Here is an 18,099-nt window from a genome sequence, read left to right as displayed (position 1 = left end):
TTTGTAATTAATACAATTTGCCAGCTTAGGATGGCGGCGAAAGGTGCGTAAAGCACGTCGTCGAGCATGGATAGCGTCTCTGCAAGCCTCATTCCACCAGGGGACTGAAACGCATCGTGAAGAAGAGGTAGTACGAGGAATGGAACGTTCGGCAGCATTGATGGTAACAGCCGTGAGGTATTTGACCTGACTGTCACAGCTGAGAAAATCTTGGTCCGGAAAGGTCACCAGGGAGGAGTAGTAATAGTAATAATAATAATAATAATAATAATAATAATAATAATGGCGTGTGACGAGGGCCTCCCGTCAGGTAGACCGCTCGCCTGGTGCAAGTCTTTCGATTTGACGCCACTTCGGTGACTTGCGTGTCGATGTGGATGAAATGATGATGATTAGGACAACACAACACTCAGTCCCTGAGCGGAGAAAATCTCTGACCCAGCCAGGGATCGAACCCGGGCCCTTAGGATTGAAAATCTGTCGCTCTGACCACTCAGCTACTGGTGGCGGACAGGGAGGAGTAGAGTCCCCAGTCAGCTTTCAGTATGTTCCAGCTCGAGGGACGTGGGGATGGGGTGTGGTGCAGGAGACGGACGACACAGGGGAAATGGTCACTCGAATAGGTGTCAGAAAGGACATACCACTCGAACAGACAGGCAAGAGTGGTAGAACGGATAGAGAGGTCCAAGTGGGAGAAGGTATGAGTAGAGTCCGAGAGGAAAGTTGGGGCGCCAGTATTGAGGCAGGCAAGATTGAGATGGTTGAAAACATCCACAAAGAGGGAGCCTCTCTCACAGGATGCAGGAGTACCCCAAAGGGGATGATGGGCATTGAAGTCGCCAAACAAAAAAAGGCGGAAGAAATTGAGCAATCAGGTGCATCATGTCAGCCCAACTAACTGAGGATGAAGATGGAGTGTAGACAGTACAAACAGAAAAAGTAAAGGCAGAAAGAGTAATACGGACAGCTATTGCTTGGAGTGGGGTGGTCAATGGGATGGGAAGGTAATAGACATCGTCCCAAACGAGCAACATGACCCCACCATGAGCTGGAATACTGTCTAAAGGGGACACGTCACATCACTCAGAGGTATAGTGGGTAAAAACAATACGGTCAGTTGGGCGTAACTTCGTTTCATGGAGACCAATGACAAGCGGACAGTGCAGGCGGAGGAGCAGTTGTAATTCCACCCAATTAGATGAAATACCGCTTATGTTCCAATGTAACAGAGCCATTGCGAATCAGAGAAAGGGGGAACGAAACGGGTGAAGAACTGGTCACCTCGACGGCCGTGGAGGGCCAGGTTTCGAGAGAACAGTGCTTCAACCATCGAGAGGCGGATCCTGTTCCATCGAGTTGTCGCCAGCTGCGGCCACATTCCTGGGTTGCGCAGGAGAGGCAGCATTGTCCACCAATGACAGGCCAGCTGAGCGCCTGGCAGCAGAGCGTACCGGCGAAACCGAGGACAGCTGGGAGCAGCGACTGTCGGATGGAGCATCAGACGAAACACGCCGGGGTGGAGAGGGAGATAAAGACTTCTTCTTTGAGGCCTTCTTGGAAGACCGATGAGTCACAGGGATGGTGGGCTGTGAGGGCTACACCCGAAGAAAGTCCTCACGCTCGAGGTCCTTGTTTGAACGCCAGACCTTGGAAGCCAGGGTCCGTAACGTTTCCCCGATGGACGCCTGAGAAGAGGATCGCTTCTCAGGCGGCGGCAGAGGAGGCGGAGGAAGGAAGGAGGTTAGTGTTTAACGTCCCTTCGACAACGAGGTCATTAGAGACGGAGTGCAAGCTCGGGTTAGGGAAGGATGGGGAAGGAAATCGGCCGTGCCCTTTCAAAGGAACCATCCCGGCATTTGCCTGAAACGATTTAGGGAAATCACGGAAAACCTAAATCAGGATGGCTGAAGACGGGATTGAACCGTCGTCCTTCCGAATGCGAGTCCAGTGTGCTAACCACTGCACCACCTCGAGAGGAGGCGGAGGAGGAGGAAGGGTGGCCCCTGGGGCAGAGGGGGCAGGGGCCGCGAGGGAGGACGATTTGGAAGGGAGGGATTTGGGAGGTGGAGGCATAGACCCTGGATGGGGTGAGGAGGTGGAGGGGGGACAGGATAGGGGTGAGGATACTGCGGAAGGAGTGGACACGACCGAAGCAAAAGATGTTGTCAACATCACGGGATGGGGGTGGTCATATTTCTTCCTGGGCTCAGAATAAGACAGATGGTTCAAGATTTTCAATTCTTGTGTCTTCTTCTCCTTCCGACATGCGGGGCAGTCGAAAGATCGAGGCGAGTGGAGGCCAGAACAATTGACGCACCGGGGTGGTGGGGTGCATGTATGTCCCTCACGAAGAGGACATCCACAATCGCCACAAAGTGGCTCAGCTTCACACCGTGACGACATGTGCCCGAAGTGCAAACATCGAAAGCATCGCATAGGAGGCGGGACGTAAGGTCGCACATCACACCGGTAGCACATCACCTTTACTTTCTGTGGGAGAACATCCCCCTTGAAGACGAGGATAAAGGCCCCAGTGTCAATGCGACGATCTTTGGGGCCGCACTGGACTCGCCGGACGAAATGCATGCCACGGCACTCCAGGTTGGCCCTGAGCTCCTCATCAGATTGCAGCAGGAGGTCCCGATGGAAAATAATCCCCTGCGACCTATTGAGTGCCAGATGTGGGACAATGGACACTGGGATGTCCCCTAGTCGGTCGCATGCCTGGAGCGCTGCCGACTGTGTAGTGGAGGTGGTCTTTATGAGAATGGACCCCAAACGCATTTTCCTAAGAGCCTCGATTTCTCCAAAGATATCCTCAATATGCTGTACAAAGAACATGGGCTTGGAGGTGGCGAACGTCCCCCCGTCCGAGAACAGACTAAATAGCGGGGGAAGTATTTCGCCCCAAGCCGGCGGGCCTGTCCTTCCTGCCAGGGAGTGGCCAAGGGGGGAAAGGCAGAAGTACCAGAACCAGAGACAGAGACAGAACCTTTCCTCTTAGAAGACGCGGCCGCAGAGCGACTTGATGCATGTTGACGTTTCATCTGTGAAACGTCTGCCCCGATACCACCCACTCCGACCAGGGGCTCTCCCCAAGGGCGCCACCCAGCCTCAGCAAGGGCCACCTGGCAGGATGACCGTTGCTGGGAGTCTTGATGCCCCAGGTACACGGGCATCTACTCCTTGGCTTACGTGGGGAGCGTGCAGCTCAGGTATCGGCAGTACGATCCCTGTGTTGTCAGGGGGCTACAACCTAGAGGGTACATGACGACCCCACCACAACGGGCTGGCTACTGTGCCATGGAAAGCCCATCATGATTGTATGTGCAGATGGGGACGCACTATGGGCGTAACTTGTGCAACCCATCAGGTGTTTAGGCCCAAACTGATGAACAGTGGGTGCAGTTACGACGCCTTTACGATGATGAGTGCCAAGGTCTTAGTGCAATGAGGACCGGTGATACACCACATAAGGTGTCTTTCCCCAAAAGGCTTGTACTTCTGTAGAATTTTTAAAAATGGAGGTCAAACCCCAATGGGGACCATCCCATTGAAGGCCAAAATGGTTGAAATCCTTTAGTCGCCTCTTACGACAGGCAGGAGTACCTCGGGCCTATTCTTACCCCGGACCCACAGAGGAAATAGTTTTAGGAAGTATCGTGTAAAATCTGGAGAGGGAGTCAATAGGTCAAGAGTCTGTTGTGCTCATATTCACTTGGCAGTCCAACTGCCGCACTAGTACAATATAATCAGCCGGGATAATATAGCCATGCTGGTTGTGTGTGTGTGCGTGTGTGTGTGTGTGTGTGTGTGTGTGTGTGTGTAGTCTGCATAAAAATAGCTCTGTTTGACATCATCCAAAGTCTTAACAACATTTTCAGTTACATGCCTATCAAGTGCTTAACACCTCAACTAATGGTCAATTATTTATATTCTATCCATGACTTTCCATCATCACACTTAAAACACTCTTATCAGTTCTTCAATATTATCTGACAGTGAGACATCCTTACCAAGATTAACGAAAAACAATAAAATACAGAAGAGCTGTGTGGTTAGTCAAATATTATCTTACTAACATGAAGCCAGCATTAAATTGCTCAAAAATGTCTCATCAGAGGCTTCTTTCAAAATAAACACGCATTCTAAATGAGTCAAAAACAATTATGATTATGCAGCTGTATATGGGAGTAAATACTATAATAGTAAAATTAGAGAAATTTGGGCTAATATAGAGAAGTATGGACAGCATACCATCCAGAAATGGAATTTGAAGGATTAACATGATACTGAAGGACTATATACCTTCTGACACACATAAGGTAGCTTGTTAAGTATAGATGTAGGTAAAGGAACTGGCGCAGTATTTGTTTCCGTTATCTAGAGAAATACTAGAAAACTTGTAATAGGGTAACCAGATGGAGATTTGATTCCCTTCACACGACTTGATCCACATGCCTCACAAAAACTCAAGAGACAAGGGTTCAATACATTTGTAACAAGTATTTACAAATCAGATGCTTTTATTAAACGCTGCACTCTATCGAAATCTTCTAAACCTAATCTGTAGAAGAACTAGTGCTTTCTGCTACTACTGAAAAAATTGTCCAATTGTTAAATGAAAAACTGAGAATTTCTCTCTTTAATAAAAGCTGGCATCATCTACATAGTTTGTCCATTCTTGTCTTCCTTTCCTACTTTGATCTGTTATCTGACAAGTTTACTTATATTACACACACATTATAGGTCAGAGACCTAAACATGTAATTATTTCTGGAGGGACTATGGACGAAATCATTGAGATGTAAATATGGGTGGCAGATAGTCACGCAAATGTATAGGGAGATGTATTTCAATGCCAAAACATAGTAACATTATTAACCATACATTAAGAAGAATGAACAGTGGTCCATGTGATGCACCAACTGGAACAGCTTTCTATTGTGAATATTTATGTCAAACAAGTGAAACTGATTATGACATCAGCACAGTAAAAAATGATACATCTGAAAAGGTACATTGTGCCAGTTCAGAAACACAAGCACAGAGAAATGTCAGAAGACTATACAATACATAAAAGAACCAATCTTTCAGTTCTCAATAGAAATAAGGTATGACAGTCTCACAGATACATGTAGTTTGGTATGACGCACCAAGCTGGCCAGCCTGCAGGAAGTGATGACAATGTCAAACGTGTTTTACTAATGTTTAAGCATTTACCTCTGCGTATCAGTGAATCTCACAAGAACTGAAAGGAACGGTGAAATTTTCTCAGTCTTGCAATGGAATTTCATTTTTAGGCAATTAAAATATACTAATTTCTCAACAAATCCCTTTTCACGGCCGTAAAATTTGTCCAATGGCTTTCCACTGAGGAGATTCTGCCTAACCTTGAAGATAGATTCTTTTTCTCCACACACAAATGTTTCATTTCAATTTTTCCTGCAGACTTGGATCAATACCTGTTTAGTCTTTGCGAGGTAATCAATGTGAATATCTTCTGTATAACAGCTAAGACATGCCAAAATCTTTCTGGCAACCGAAAGAAATTTTGCTTTTTGTGTTGTATGGCCTCCAACTTTCAGTCACTGCTTTGATTATTACACTGGCCAACGATGCAAAAACTTTTTTGCTGAAAATTATCTTATTCTTTTGTTTTTTAGGGTGGTAAATACAAATATGATACTTAAAAAAACTGTATCACCCACCATTTCTTCACATTTTACAGTTAAATTTATTAAATTAGGCGATTTTTTAAAGAATTTAACAGCTTTTATACAGTTAAAATAATTTAAAAAAGAGGCGTAATAAATGTAGATGATGTTGGTAGCACTGCTGAAAAACATTTGCTGTCAAAAACAGGTCGATTCTAGTTTTGTGTAAACCAATGGTGTTATGTTTACTGTCAACCTAACCTCACTTTCCAGTTTCCTGTACATATGCTCAGTACAATATCTAATTGTGGTTGTAAAAACTCTGCCTAAGAGTTCTTTTTATATTTATGGTGGATTTGTGATTAAAAACACCAAAGAAACATTACAGACTTTGTGAAAAAAGTTTATCTATCACACTTTGGATCTAAACTTGGTGATCAAGATAAATCTTGGGCATTGCATAACATATGGTGTGTGTGTGTGTGTGTGTGTGTGTGTGTGTGTGTGTGTGTTGAAGATCTGAGAAAATGGTCCAAAAAGGAGAAAAAAAAAGCCTTCAGATTTGCTATTACTATGATATGGAACGAGCCAAGAAATCATTCCGATGATTGCTACTTTTGCAGTGTTGATATTACTGATCATAATTCAAAAAACAAGAAAGTAATAAGCTAGCATAACCTTCTGTCCACCATCCGACCAGTGTACATTTGCCGGTTCCTGAACCACCAGACGATTTAAATTCTATTCCAACAGAAGTATTTTCTGATGTACAATCTGAGTTACATGAACCAGAACATGATGATTTCCACTGTAATACAGAAAGTCTAGAGCCCAAATTGTTTAATCAGACCAAGCTTAAAGATCTGGTTTTGAATCTGGGCTTAACGAAAGAAAAAGCTGAATTGCTTGGCTCTAGATTAAAAGAGAAGAACTTATTGGCAGCTGGAACCAGCATATACATATATAGCAAGAGAGAGAGCAGCAATTTTCCAGGCTTTTTCAACAAGAAGGTGATTTAGTGTACTGCTCAGACATTCCCAGTCTGATGAATGAGTTTGGTAGGAAGACTGGAGGCTGTTTACTGATTCATTCAAAACTAGTTTTATTACACAATTTTAGCAGATGACACTGTAATTTACCATCTAGTAAAATCATCAGACCATCACTTCCAATTACAAAATGATATAGAGAGAATTTCTGTATGGTGTGAAGGGGGGAAGGCAAAACAAAGACTGTGCTTTGTTGGCAGAACACTTAGAAGATGCGACAAACCCACTAAAGAGACAGCCTACATTACACTTGCCCGTCCTCTGCTGGAATACTGCTGCGCGGTATGGTATCCTTACCAGGTAGGATTGATGGAGGACATCAAAAAAGTGCAAAGAAGGGCAGCCCGTTTTGTGTTATCGCACAATAGGGGTGAGAGTGTCACTGATATAATACACGAGTTGGGGTGGCAGTCACTGAAACAAAGGTGGTTTTCTTTGCAGTGAGATCTATTTACGAAATTTCAATCACCAACTTTCTCTTCCTAATGCGTAAATATTTTGTTGACACCCATCTATGTACGGAGAAATGATCATAATAATAAAATAAGAGAAATCAGAGATTGAATGGATAGATTTAGGTGTTACTTTTTCCCACACACCATTCAAGAGTGGAATGGTAGAGAAGTAGAATGAAAATGGTTCAATGAACCCTCCGCTAGGCACTTAAGTGTGAATTGCAGGGTAGCCATGTAGATGTAGATGAAATGGTAGCACGTATGCATCTATACCTGTTTGACATTCTGTACATATGAAAGAAAGCTCCGAAAACCTAGAAATAGTGCTAAATAAACTAGGCTACTCTGTTCATGGTTGGATGATATGTGGCACTCTAAAAGTAACATGCATGCTCCTTTGTCAGCAAGGTGGCTTTACCAAATTTCCGTGTTTCTTGCGTGAATGGGACGGTAGGGCTAGAGATCAACATTGGTGCAGAAAGTCTTTAAAACCTGGTGAGATGAACATTCTACACAAAAACCTTGTAGATCCAAAAAACATACTCCTACCACCTCTACATATAAAGTTAGGCCTAATGAAACAGTTTGTAGAGGCTTTGCTTAAAGATGGACCATGTTTTAAGTATTTCTGCCAAAAGTTTCCACACCTTTCAGAAGCTAAACTAAAAGAAGGTGTCTTTGTCAGACCCGACATTAGACAATTGATTTCTGATGTTACTTTTAAATTCACAATGACCTTAAATGAGAAAGAAGCGTGGGTATGATTCAAGCAAGTTGTTACAAAGTTCTTAGGACACGAAAAAGATCCAGAATATGTTTCTATTATAGCTACAATGTTAAAGAAGTTTAACACTTTAGGATGTTTAATGAGCCTGAAAGTTCACATTTTGAACAGTCACCTTGATTACTTCCTGGACAATATGAGGGATGTTAGTGAGGAGCAAGGAGAGCATTTTCAGCAGATTTGAAAGTGATGGAAAAACGCTACCAAGGCCGCTGGAACACCAACATGACGGGGGACTACTGATGCTCACTTCACCGAGAAGTTCCGCAAGAGATGCACCATAGAAAAAGCTACACGAGAAGCTTCAAAGAAAAAAGAGAAAGAAAATACAAACCAATTCCAGCTGACAAGTGAAACCTCTGTTAACACATATCACTGTTTTAAGTAGCTTACTGTAAATACAAACCATGCTTATGTTGTAACAAAGCGTTTCATTAATTTCCCCGTTTAATGTATAGCATAGGATTTTTATACTATATAGTAAGAAGCACATTGCTTGAAAACTGTGGGTGATACAAAAAAACTAAAGCTATATTTGGACCCAGCTCATAAAAATCGATACAGATCTGCAATCAAAGTAAAAAAAGTTCTTCAAAAAACATTTTTTGCTGGCCTGTGGTGGTGTTTCCTTCGAGAATGCTTTTGATCAGTATACAATAAATGATGTTTCAGTTGCCTACAGGATTCTCTCGTGGTTAATTTTACTATAAAATGTACAATATTCTTTCTAGTGATATGCTTATGGCATCACCTATTAAATGAACCCGTAATTGCCAATCATCAAATACCATGTTTTGTAATTTCTAGATGTTTTCTTTCGTGGTAGCAGTTTTGGGACATCCTTTATATATACCATTTTAAACAGAAGTATGGCCAGATTTGTTGCTGCTGCTCATTTCTTAATCTATATAAAGTGGAGAAGACTTCATATAAACTTTAACCAGCTGTCTTACTGATGGTCAAAACAAATGTTAATAAAACACAACAGGGAATTATGGGAAAGATGTACAAACAAAGCCATACTGAAAATTAAACTGACATCTTATTGTCATTAATAATCAAAATGAAGCATCACAGAAAAGGCAAATTTTACTGATATCAGCACAGTTCTATGCCAGCCCAAATATTTTCTCCTTGTCCTTGTAAAAATCCCTACTAAAACTGTCCAATGTGTTAAACATGTTCTTCAGCTATTTTTATAGGAAATGCAATTATACAATAAATTAAATCAGTGGCATTCTTCCTCGTATATGGATGGATATACATCTCTTAAGGAAAAAAGATATTGTGATGAATCAACTTTTACAAGTGTAACAGCAAATAAACGTAGCCAGTAGATATGGTTCTTAGGAAATGCTTGCTGTATTGGTAAGGGTGCATTATTTACCGATGAGAGCCAATGGTACAATATGTTGAAGCTGTATCTATCACCTCAGTTAGATGACTATCAACTGAAAGCATTCTCCAATAGGATGGTGCACCACTGCACCTGGGCATAAGATTTGTGTCTTTTATGTATTCTGATCTTTCGTTCCATTCACTCATTCCTTAGCGCTCTCTGTGGAACTCTGCCAACTAAGTGATTCTTTCAATTTATCCAGTCCCCATAATCTTAATTACCAAGCATTCTGCAGTTTCTTCAGTTTTAATCTGTGGTCCACAGCCAGCAAATTATTGTAAGAATTTACATCTGCCCCAGCACTATTTTGCATCTTGAAAACTGGTTTCAAAATCTCTATCTTACCATTACATAACGTAAAGAGACTCAGTCTCTTTCACAAAGCTTTCAGCCACAGTCTTCTTCAATAAAACACACACATAGAAGTGCCTGCACCTGCCAATTCAAGCATCTCAGGCCGGAGTGCAAGTATAATGTGCAATGCAAGCAGCAGTCTGAAGGAGCAGGGAAGGGGAAGGGATAGCCACTTACACCTTGGGAAAGAGGCAAACGCTATCTGGTGGAGTGTGCAGGGACTAACCTCAACATCATCTCTCCCATCCGCTTCACATGGTCCTCCTCAACCCAGCATGCCACCTTCCAAGATGTTGACATCCTCCTCTCTGATGGCTCCATCTGCACCTCTGTCCACATTAAACTCACCAACCACCTACAGAACCTGCATTTTACCAGCTGTCATCCCTTTCACACCAAAAAATCCCTCACATACAGCATGGCCAGCCGGGACAGTGTATCTGCAGTGACAAAAACTCCCTCGCTCAGTATACTGACGGTCTCGCCCAGGCCTTCAGATACAGGCACTATCTCCCATACCTAGTCAGCAAACAGATCTCTTGTGTCATTTCCCCCTCACACCCCAAATACTTCCACCACCCACAAAAATCAGCCACAAAAGAGTGTCGCCTTCATCACCCAGTACTACCCCAGACTGGAGCAACTGAACCACATGCTTCGCCAGAGCTTTGATTACCTATCATCACACCCTGAAAAGAGGGACATCCTACCTGAGATACTTCCCACCCCTCCTAAAGTGGTGTTCCTTTGCCCACCTAACCTCCACAACATCCCAGTCCATCCCTATGCTGCTCCCTGTTCCAACCCCTTGCCACAAGCATTGTATTCCTGTAGAAGACTCAGGAGACCCAGGTTCAAAACCTGTCCAATCCACCCATGCAGCACTTCCTATTCCAGTTCTGTCGCAGGTTTATCCTACCCTATCAGGGAACGGGTTGCCTGTGAAAGCAGCTATGTCATTTGCCAGCTCTGCTGCAATCATTGCATAGCTTTTTATATTGGTATGTCTATCAACCAGCTGTCCGCCAGGATGAACAGACACCGCCAAACTGTGGCCAAGAGCAAAGTAGACGACCCTGTGGCACAACATGCAGCTGAACATAACACACTTGATTTCAATGGCTGCTTCACTACCTGAGCCATTTGGACCCTTCCCTCCACCACCAGCTTTTCTGAACTGCACAGATGGGAGTTATAGTTACAACGCATTCTCCGTACCTCTAACTATCCTGGCCTCAACCTATGGTAACATACTGTCCGCACACCCTCCACCCAACAGTTTCCACCCCTCTGTATTATCATCTCCTCCCATTCTCCTCTGCCACCCTGTTTATTGGCAGCCCTCTGCCAACACAGCCGCCTGTCTTTCACTACTCCTCTTTTTTTCCCCCTACCTCCCCACCCTATAACTTTCTGATGCTGCGCCTGTTGGCACTCTAGTCCCTGCACACTCCACCAGACAATATTTGTATCTCCCTCAACTCATACACCACTATCCCTTACACTTCCCCTCCCTTCCCCACCCCCTCCAGATTGCTGCTTGCATCCCACCTGATGTTTCAGTGAGTGAATTGTGCCTCTCTGCAATTTAACGTGTCTTTTTTACGGGAAGTAGCAATCTGCCTTTTCCCACATTGTTAATATTTCTATCTGGAGTTTCCATTGTTTGACATATATAAATTTCATCAATCAAGTATTTGCAATGATTAAACTGTGCTCTTTGTTAAATTTTACCACATAGTTTCCCTTTTCATTTTTTTCTCTCAGTCCACGTTCTCCTAGTATTTTTCCTACTCTTCCTTTTCCTACTATCAAATCTCAGTCAATCATTATAATTAAATTTTTGTCTCCACTTATAATTTGAATGATTTCTTTTCTCTGATCATACATTACTTCATTCATCAGCAGAGCTACTACGCCGACATACTTATACTACTGTGGTGGGCTGCTGGGTACTTGCTTTGTGTCTATTGTGGCACCTATAATGTGTTCATTATGCTGTTCATAATACCTCACCTGTACTCTTATTTTCATACTCATTATTAGTTCTACTCCACATAACCCCTATTTGATTTTGTATTCATAAGCTTTAACTAACTTGTGGAGACATCATGTTCTTCCTGCTACTGCACTTCAGTAATTCCCACTGTGTCCAATTTTAACCTACTCATCATTTCTCTTTTATAAAATCTCTAACCTACTTACACTAAGATTACAACAGTCTGTGATTAAACCTGTAGAATGTCAGATTTGTGCAACAGATCACCTAGTCGACCTAGGGATATTATAAATTTAGATTTTTATTTCAAATTTTTCCACTTAAATTTTCATCTGTGATGTACAAGTACAGTCCATTGTGGCCTATATGCTGAGTAGGATCATTGTTTCAGCAAAGGTTGTTTGTTCCTGTGGAATGTGCTGACAAACAAGCTACTATGCACTGCTATGAGAGGAATCGAGTGAAAGAAACCAAATGTTGGCTGCTGAGCATCATCTGGAGCGTTATATTTAGACAGAACACACTTTGTCGTGTCTCCTTTCACCTGACAATGTTGTGAACTAGCTTGTCTTCCCTTATTTCTCACACTTCCTTCTGCCAAACGTAACAGCTTGTTATGACCATCTTGACTGGCTGAAGGCCTCACAGACTGACTTGGGTGTGCCCATATGTATTCTGTATAAAAGAATATAGGGAACTGAAGTTTACTTCTTTCATTGTGAAAACTCCTTTCAGTTGGCCATATCCCTGACAATCTTGGCCAGGAGCCGCTCTGACCCTGTGCAGATTTGCCTTTCCTGAAGACAATATATTCCTGAAGAGTCCCTGTCCATACTTCCCAATGGGAGTCAATTTTACCTCTGGAATGTTTTATCCATCAGGATGCCACCATCATTTAACCTTACAGCAGAGCTACAAGCCCCCAGGAAATTAAAAGGTTGTAGTTTCCCCTTGTTTTCAGCTTTCACAGTACCATGATACCAAGGCAATAACGAGTAACGTTACTAGGCCATATCAGTCAGCCATCAAGCATGTTGGTACTTGCATCTATGGTACTCCTATCTGTATGACTGAGGTGTGCAAGCAACCCCACCACATCAAGGTCCATGGTCTGTGAGGGGATTAGTTATCTTACTGCACTAAAAAGTTTTAAAGTATTTTCTGGGATATGCCACAAACATGTCTATATTAAGTCATCTAAGTCTCACTGTTTACAGCAAGAAGATGTTATCATACTCACTTATGGTATAACAGTTTAGGTGGTATAAACGGTGGTTATGACTTAGGAGGTAAAATTGCAGGGAAAATGGAGGAGAAAAATGGCCAGTTGGGTAAGAATACAGGGATGTCAAGCCATGACAGATCCACAAAAATGAAGGGTTGATAAAAATAGGTGCCTTGTCAAAAATCTGCCATCTGAATGGACGAGAGGGTCAAGAATGATAGAATGGGGCCCCTGGAACACCACATAAAATATGAAAGGAATCTCTCATTACAGTACTAACATTACAATGGAGCCATGCAAGGGATAGTTACTGATATTCAAGATAGTTTCATGAAAAGTGAAGACTACCAGAGGAGTCGGAGAATAATTCCCACAATTCTGAAAAATGCCGAGTGCTAACCTCTCCTAATTTCTACGTACATTTAGTGTCAGTTAAAATGGTACTCATGGTTCACTAAATTTACATGTAGTCTGTTATACAACTGCATCTTACTACTTCATTTCTAAACATTAATTAAGGTGAGAACTTCTATGAGCTCACAGAATAAAGTGTAATGAATGTCCATGGCTTGTGTTAAACTATAACATTTCAACAGTTACAGACTTACCTGAAGACAAGGTGCCGATGTTACAACATTTATTTCCAGTCTTTTGTCATTTACTTCTTGACTTCCTTTGTCTTTTGTTATTTTTGCACGAGGGCACCTTACACGGAAGACTTGCTTTCCTGGTATAGTTATAATACTAGGAGCATTGTTAGTTGTTTGTTCAGGTAATTGTTGTATTGCTGTATTTGTTAAATGGTAAGCAACACCAGTAATGTTCAATTCCCCAACACACTTGGGTATAACACTGAGTATCACCTGAAACAGAAAAGAGAGACTCAATCAGTACACAAAACCCTGCAATCAAAACTGCCAAGTGGGTTAATTTCTTCATTCACATAAATGAAACTGATTTCAAATGCAACTTTTTATTAGTTTGAATTAATGATATGAATATAATAGAGGGAAACATTCCAAGTGGGAAAAATATATCTAAAAACACAGATGATGTGACTTACCGAATGAAAGTGCTGGCAGGTCGATAGACACACAAACATACACATGAAATTCAAGCTTTCACAACAAACTGTTGCCTCATCAGGAAAGAGGGAAGGAGAGGGAAAGACGAAAGGATGTGGGTTTTAAGGGAGAGGGTAAGGAGTCATTCCAATTCCGGGAGCAGAAAGACTTACCTTAGGTCTGCTTGTGTCTGTGTATGTGCGGATGGATGTGTGTGTGTGCGAGTGTATACCCCTTCTTTCCCCCTAAGGTAAGTCTTTCTGCTCCCAGGAGTGGAATGACTCCTTACCCTCTCCCTTAAAACCCACATCCTTTCATCTTTCCCTCTCCTTCGCTCTTTCCTGATGAGGCAACAGTTTGTCGCGAAAGCTTGAATTTCATGTGTATGTTTGTGTGTCTATCGACCTGCCAGCACTTTCGTTTGGTAAGTCACATCATCTGTGTTTTTAGATATATTTTTATTAGTTTGAGTTATACGTAACATGAGTCTGAAATGCTGAGAAAGAGAGGGACTATTTCTGTCTTTCAAGATCTCTCTCACATACTCATTGAATGAAAGACCAGGCTTGGTGGTCTAGTGGTAAAGTGCGAGCCTGAAGACCCGTAATGTCACAGGATCAAAAATCCTGGTCAGACACTGGAATTTTTCCATCTTGCTTTGTGCTACCCTTCACCTCTCAATGACATGAAGAAATGCCAGGAACGACAACTGGATTGATTCCGTGTTAAACTGTAGGGTTACTCTCCTTGGTAGGATTACTAGGGCAGGTTAAGGGCCCACAAGTCACTGAACTGGCATCCAATTGAAAGAACTTGCAAATACGTGGATGAATAATACCTCTTGAGGGGCTCACAACCTATCATGCCAAATAAATTTGGTTTTAACAAATAAAGGGCTATTGAGTTTGTCAATAGCAAACTTATTACATTGACTGGCAAGATCAATGAATGTATCAGGAAAAGCAGTATTCCAAATATGGAATACACCACCATACCCAGTCAGATGAAATGTCAATACCTCTTGCAGTGTAATGTAAATATCCTATTCATCTTTTTATGAATAAAACATTAAAGAATTGTAATAGGACTTCAATTCTTAAGGTTTTATTCATCAAAAAGATGAATTGTAATAATGACATTGTAATTCTGTCAGAGACAGCAAAGGATCTGGAAGAGCAGCTGAACGGAATGGACAGAGTCTTGAAGGAGGATATAAGATGACCATCAACAAAAGAAAAATGAGGATGCAGTCAAATTAAATCATGTTATGCTGAGCGAATTAGATTAGCAAATGAAACACTTAAAGTAGTAAATGGGTTCTGCAATTTGGGAAGTAAAATAACTGTTGATGGTCAAAAGAGGGGACATAAAATGTAGACTGGCAGTGGCAAGGAAAGCATTTATGAAGAATAGAAATTTGTTAACATCAATCGAATATGGATTTAAGTGTCAGGATGCCTTTTCTGAAAGTATTTGTATGGAGTGTCGCCATGTATGGAAGTGAAACTTGGACTATAAACAATACAGATAAGAAAAGAATAGAAGCTTTCGAAATGTGGTGCTACAGAAGAATGTTGAGGATTAGATGGGTAGATCATGTAACTAATGAGGAGGTAGTTAAAAGAATTGGGGAGAAGAGAAATTTGTGGCACAACTTGACAAGAAAAAGGGATCCATTGGTAGGACACGTTCTGAGGCATCAAGGGCTCTCCAGTTTAGTATTGGAGGGAAGCATGGAGGGTAAAAATCATAGAGGGAGATCAAGAGCTGAATACAGTAAGCAGATTCAGAAAGATGTAGGTTGCAGTAGTTATTCAGAGACGATGGGGCTTGCACAGGATAGAGTAGCATGGACAGCTGCACCAAACAAGTCTCTGGATTGACTACCGCAACAACAATAAGTTTTGAAAAGTTGGTGATTTGTAAATTTACATACCATAGAGTTATAAATTTGTTAAATGACTAACGCCATTACATATCTCAGCAACAACAATGTCACAAGTGCTTTGTTAAAAATGGGCATTATGAATCTTAGCAGCTTGTTACTCTTCCCATATTTGCTACAGAATCATGATCTTGGCAATTTTGTGCAACCTGTGATGAAGAAATGATTAATTTCCTTGGCTCTATTACTAAATTACGTGGTGAAGACACATTATCAAAAAATGATAATCGGTGCTAGAACTTGACTATTTGCTCAAGTGCTTCAAGCCCTGGTTTGTTTCAGAATAACCATCTCTTCTGTTCATAGACATGATGAGCAATGAATGCCCTTTTCTGTATTTGTAAGTATTACTTGTGACTAACAGAGTTAAATGAGGTATTTCTTTAACAGTAACTATGTGAGAGATAAATGGATTGAAATCTTATCTTTGGCTATCAATTCATATCTTTTCCAAGTGGAATCTACTCTAAATTAGCACAGAAAGCACAAGGAAGTCAATTAGTGTGGAACTTTTAAGAAATACATGGTAAATCAGAATTTAACACTGGTTTAACAGTGACAGGTTATGTCACTGGGAAAAATATATAAATTGATAAATTGCATAATTATTGTGACATACCTAGAGAGATTTTTTTTTTTTTTGGTACGGTTTAAGGACGCTCAACTGCTGAGGTCATTAGCGCCCAGACACTGGTGTTAGAGCAAATAGAATCTGCTAAAACTCAAGGGGATGGGGGGACACCAGAAGTACCTGACAAAGATGCAGATAAAATAAGTAAAAAGGTTAAATGTCTTTGGACAAGCCAGTTAAAGTTATAAAACGCAGAATACGAGCAGCTGCTCGAGCGTCATCAGCTAAAACATCCGGTAAAGTAGATGGCAGGGACAGGATAACACGAAATTGACTAAAACGGGGACACGACAATAAAACATGGCGCACTGTTAATGCCTGACCACAAGGGCACTGCGGGGCTGGATCACCGGAGAGCAGGTAGCGGTGGCTAAACCGGCAATGCCCAATCCGCAACCTGGTCAGAAGGACCTCCTCGCGCCGAGATGGTCGGGAGGATGTTGTCCAAGCAGTTGGGAGCGGTTTTACTGCCCGGAGCTTGTTTCCTTGGAGGGATGACCAAGCATCCCACCACAACGACACAAGCCTCTTACATACAGCCCCACGAACGTCAGATGACGGGACACAATGGGAGGCTGGCCGAGGCAGGAGGACTGCAGCCTTGGCTGCAGCATCCGCAGTCTCATTCCCAGGCACTCCTACATGGCCGGGAACCCACAGAAAGCTGACAGAACCACCATTATTAGCGAAAGAATGGAGGGACTGCTGTATCCGTTGAATCAAGGGATGGACCGGAGAGGGAACTCCAAGGCTCTGAAGAGCACTGAGTGAGTCAGAGCAGAGTACATACGATGAATGGCGGTGGCGGCGGGCATACTGAACGGCCAGATGGAGAGCAAAAAGCTCGGCCGTAAAGCTGGAACATTGGTCGAGGAGCCGGTATTTAAAGGTGGCGGCCCCGATGACAAAGGCACAGCCGACACCATCGTCAGTTTTGGAGCCATCGGTGTAAATAAAGGTGTGACCGGCAAGTCGAGCACGAAGTTCGACAAACCGTGAGCAATGCACCGCAGCCGGAGTACCCTCCTTCGGGAGTGAGCTGAGGTCGAGATAAATAGGAACCGGAGTCTGGAGCCAAGGTGGTGTCGGGCTCTCACCCTCTCTGAAGGTGGTAGGGAGGGCAAAATCCAATTGTCGAAGCAGGCGACGGAAGCGGACTCTGGGGGGCAGCAGGGCAGACACATACAACCCGTACTGACGGTCGAGAGAATCGGCGAAGAAGGACTCGTAAGAGGGGTGGTCGGGCATAGACAACAGCCGGCAGGCATACCGACACAGCAGTATGTCGCTCCGGTAGGTCAATGGTAACTCGGCAGCTTCAGCATAAAGACTCTCGACAGGACTAGTGTAGAAGGCTCCGGTCGCAAGACGTATCCCCCGATGGTGGATGGAGTTGAGCCGGCGTAAGAGGGACGGCCGAGCGGACGAGTAGACAAAGCTCCCATAATCCAGCTTCGATCGGACTATGGACCGATACAAGCGAAGCAGGACAGTGCGATCCGCTCCCCAAGATGAACCGCTAAGAACTCTTAGGACA

The 18,099-nt window shown here is 42.8% G+C and overlaps 1 protein-coding gene across 3 annotated transcripts in view; it reads right to left on the bottom strand.

Annotated features, from left to right (window-relative positions):
* The window catches only part of LOC124615731 (trafficking protein particle complex subunit 8), a 283,551-nt gene that overhangs the window by 97,619 nt on the left and 167,833 nt on the right, over positions 1-18,099 (bottom strand). For all 3 annotated transcript variants that reach the window (XM_047143805.1, XM_047143803.1, XM_047143806.1), the window contains one exon: positions 13,531-13,785. In XM_047143805.1, coding sequence (XP_046999761.1) covers positions 13,531-13,785 — 255 coding nt within the window. The remainder of the gene's footprint in view (positions 1-13,530; positions 13,786-18,099) is intronic.

The sequence above is a fragment of the Schistocerca americana genome, chromosome 5 (assembly GCF_021461395.2).
Source record: "Schistocerca americana isolate TAMUIC-IGC-003095 chromosome 5, iqSchAmer2.1, whole genome shotgun sequence".
NCBI classification, from domain to species: Eukaryota; Metazoa; Arthropoda; class Insecta; order Orthoptera; family Acrididae; genus Schistocerca; species Schistocerca americana.
This window is presented reverse-complemented; position numbering and strand designations above follow the sequence as displayed.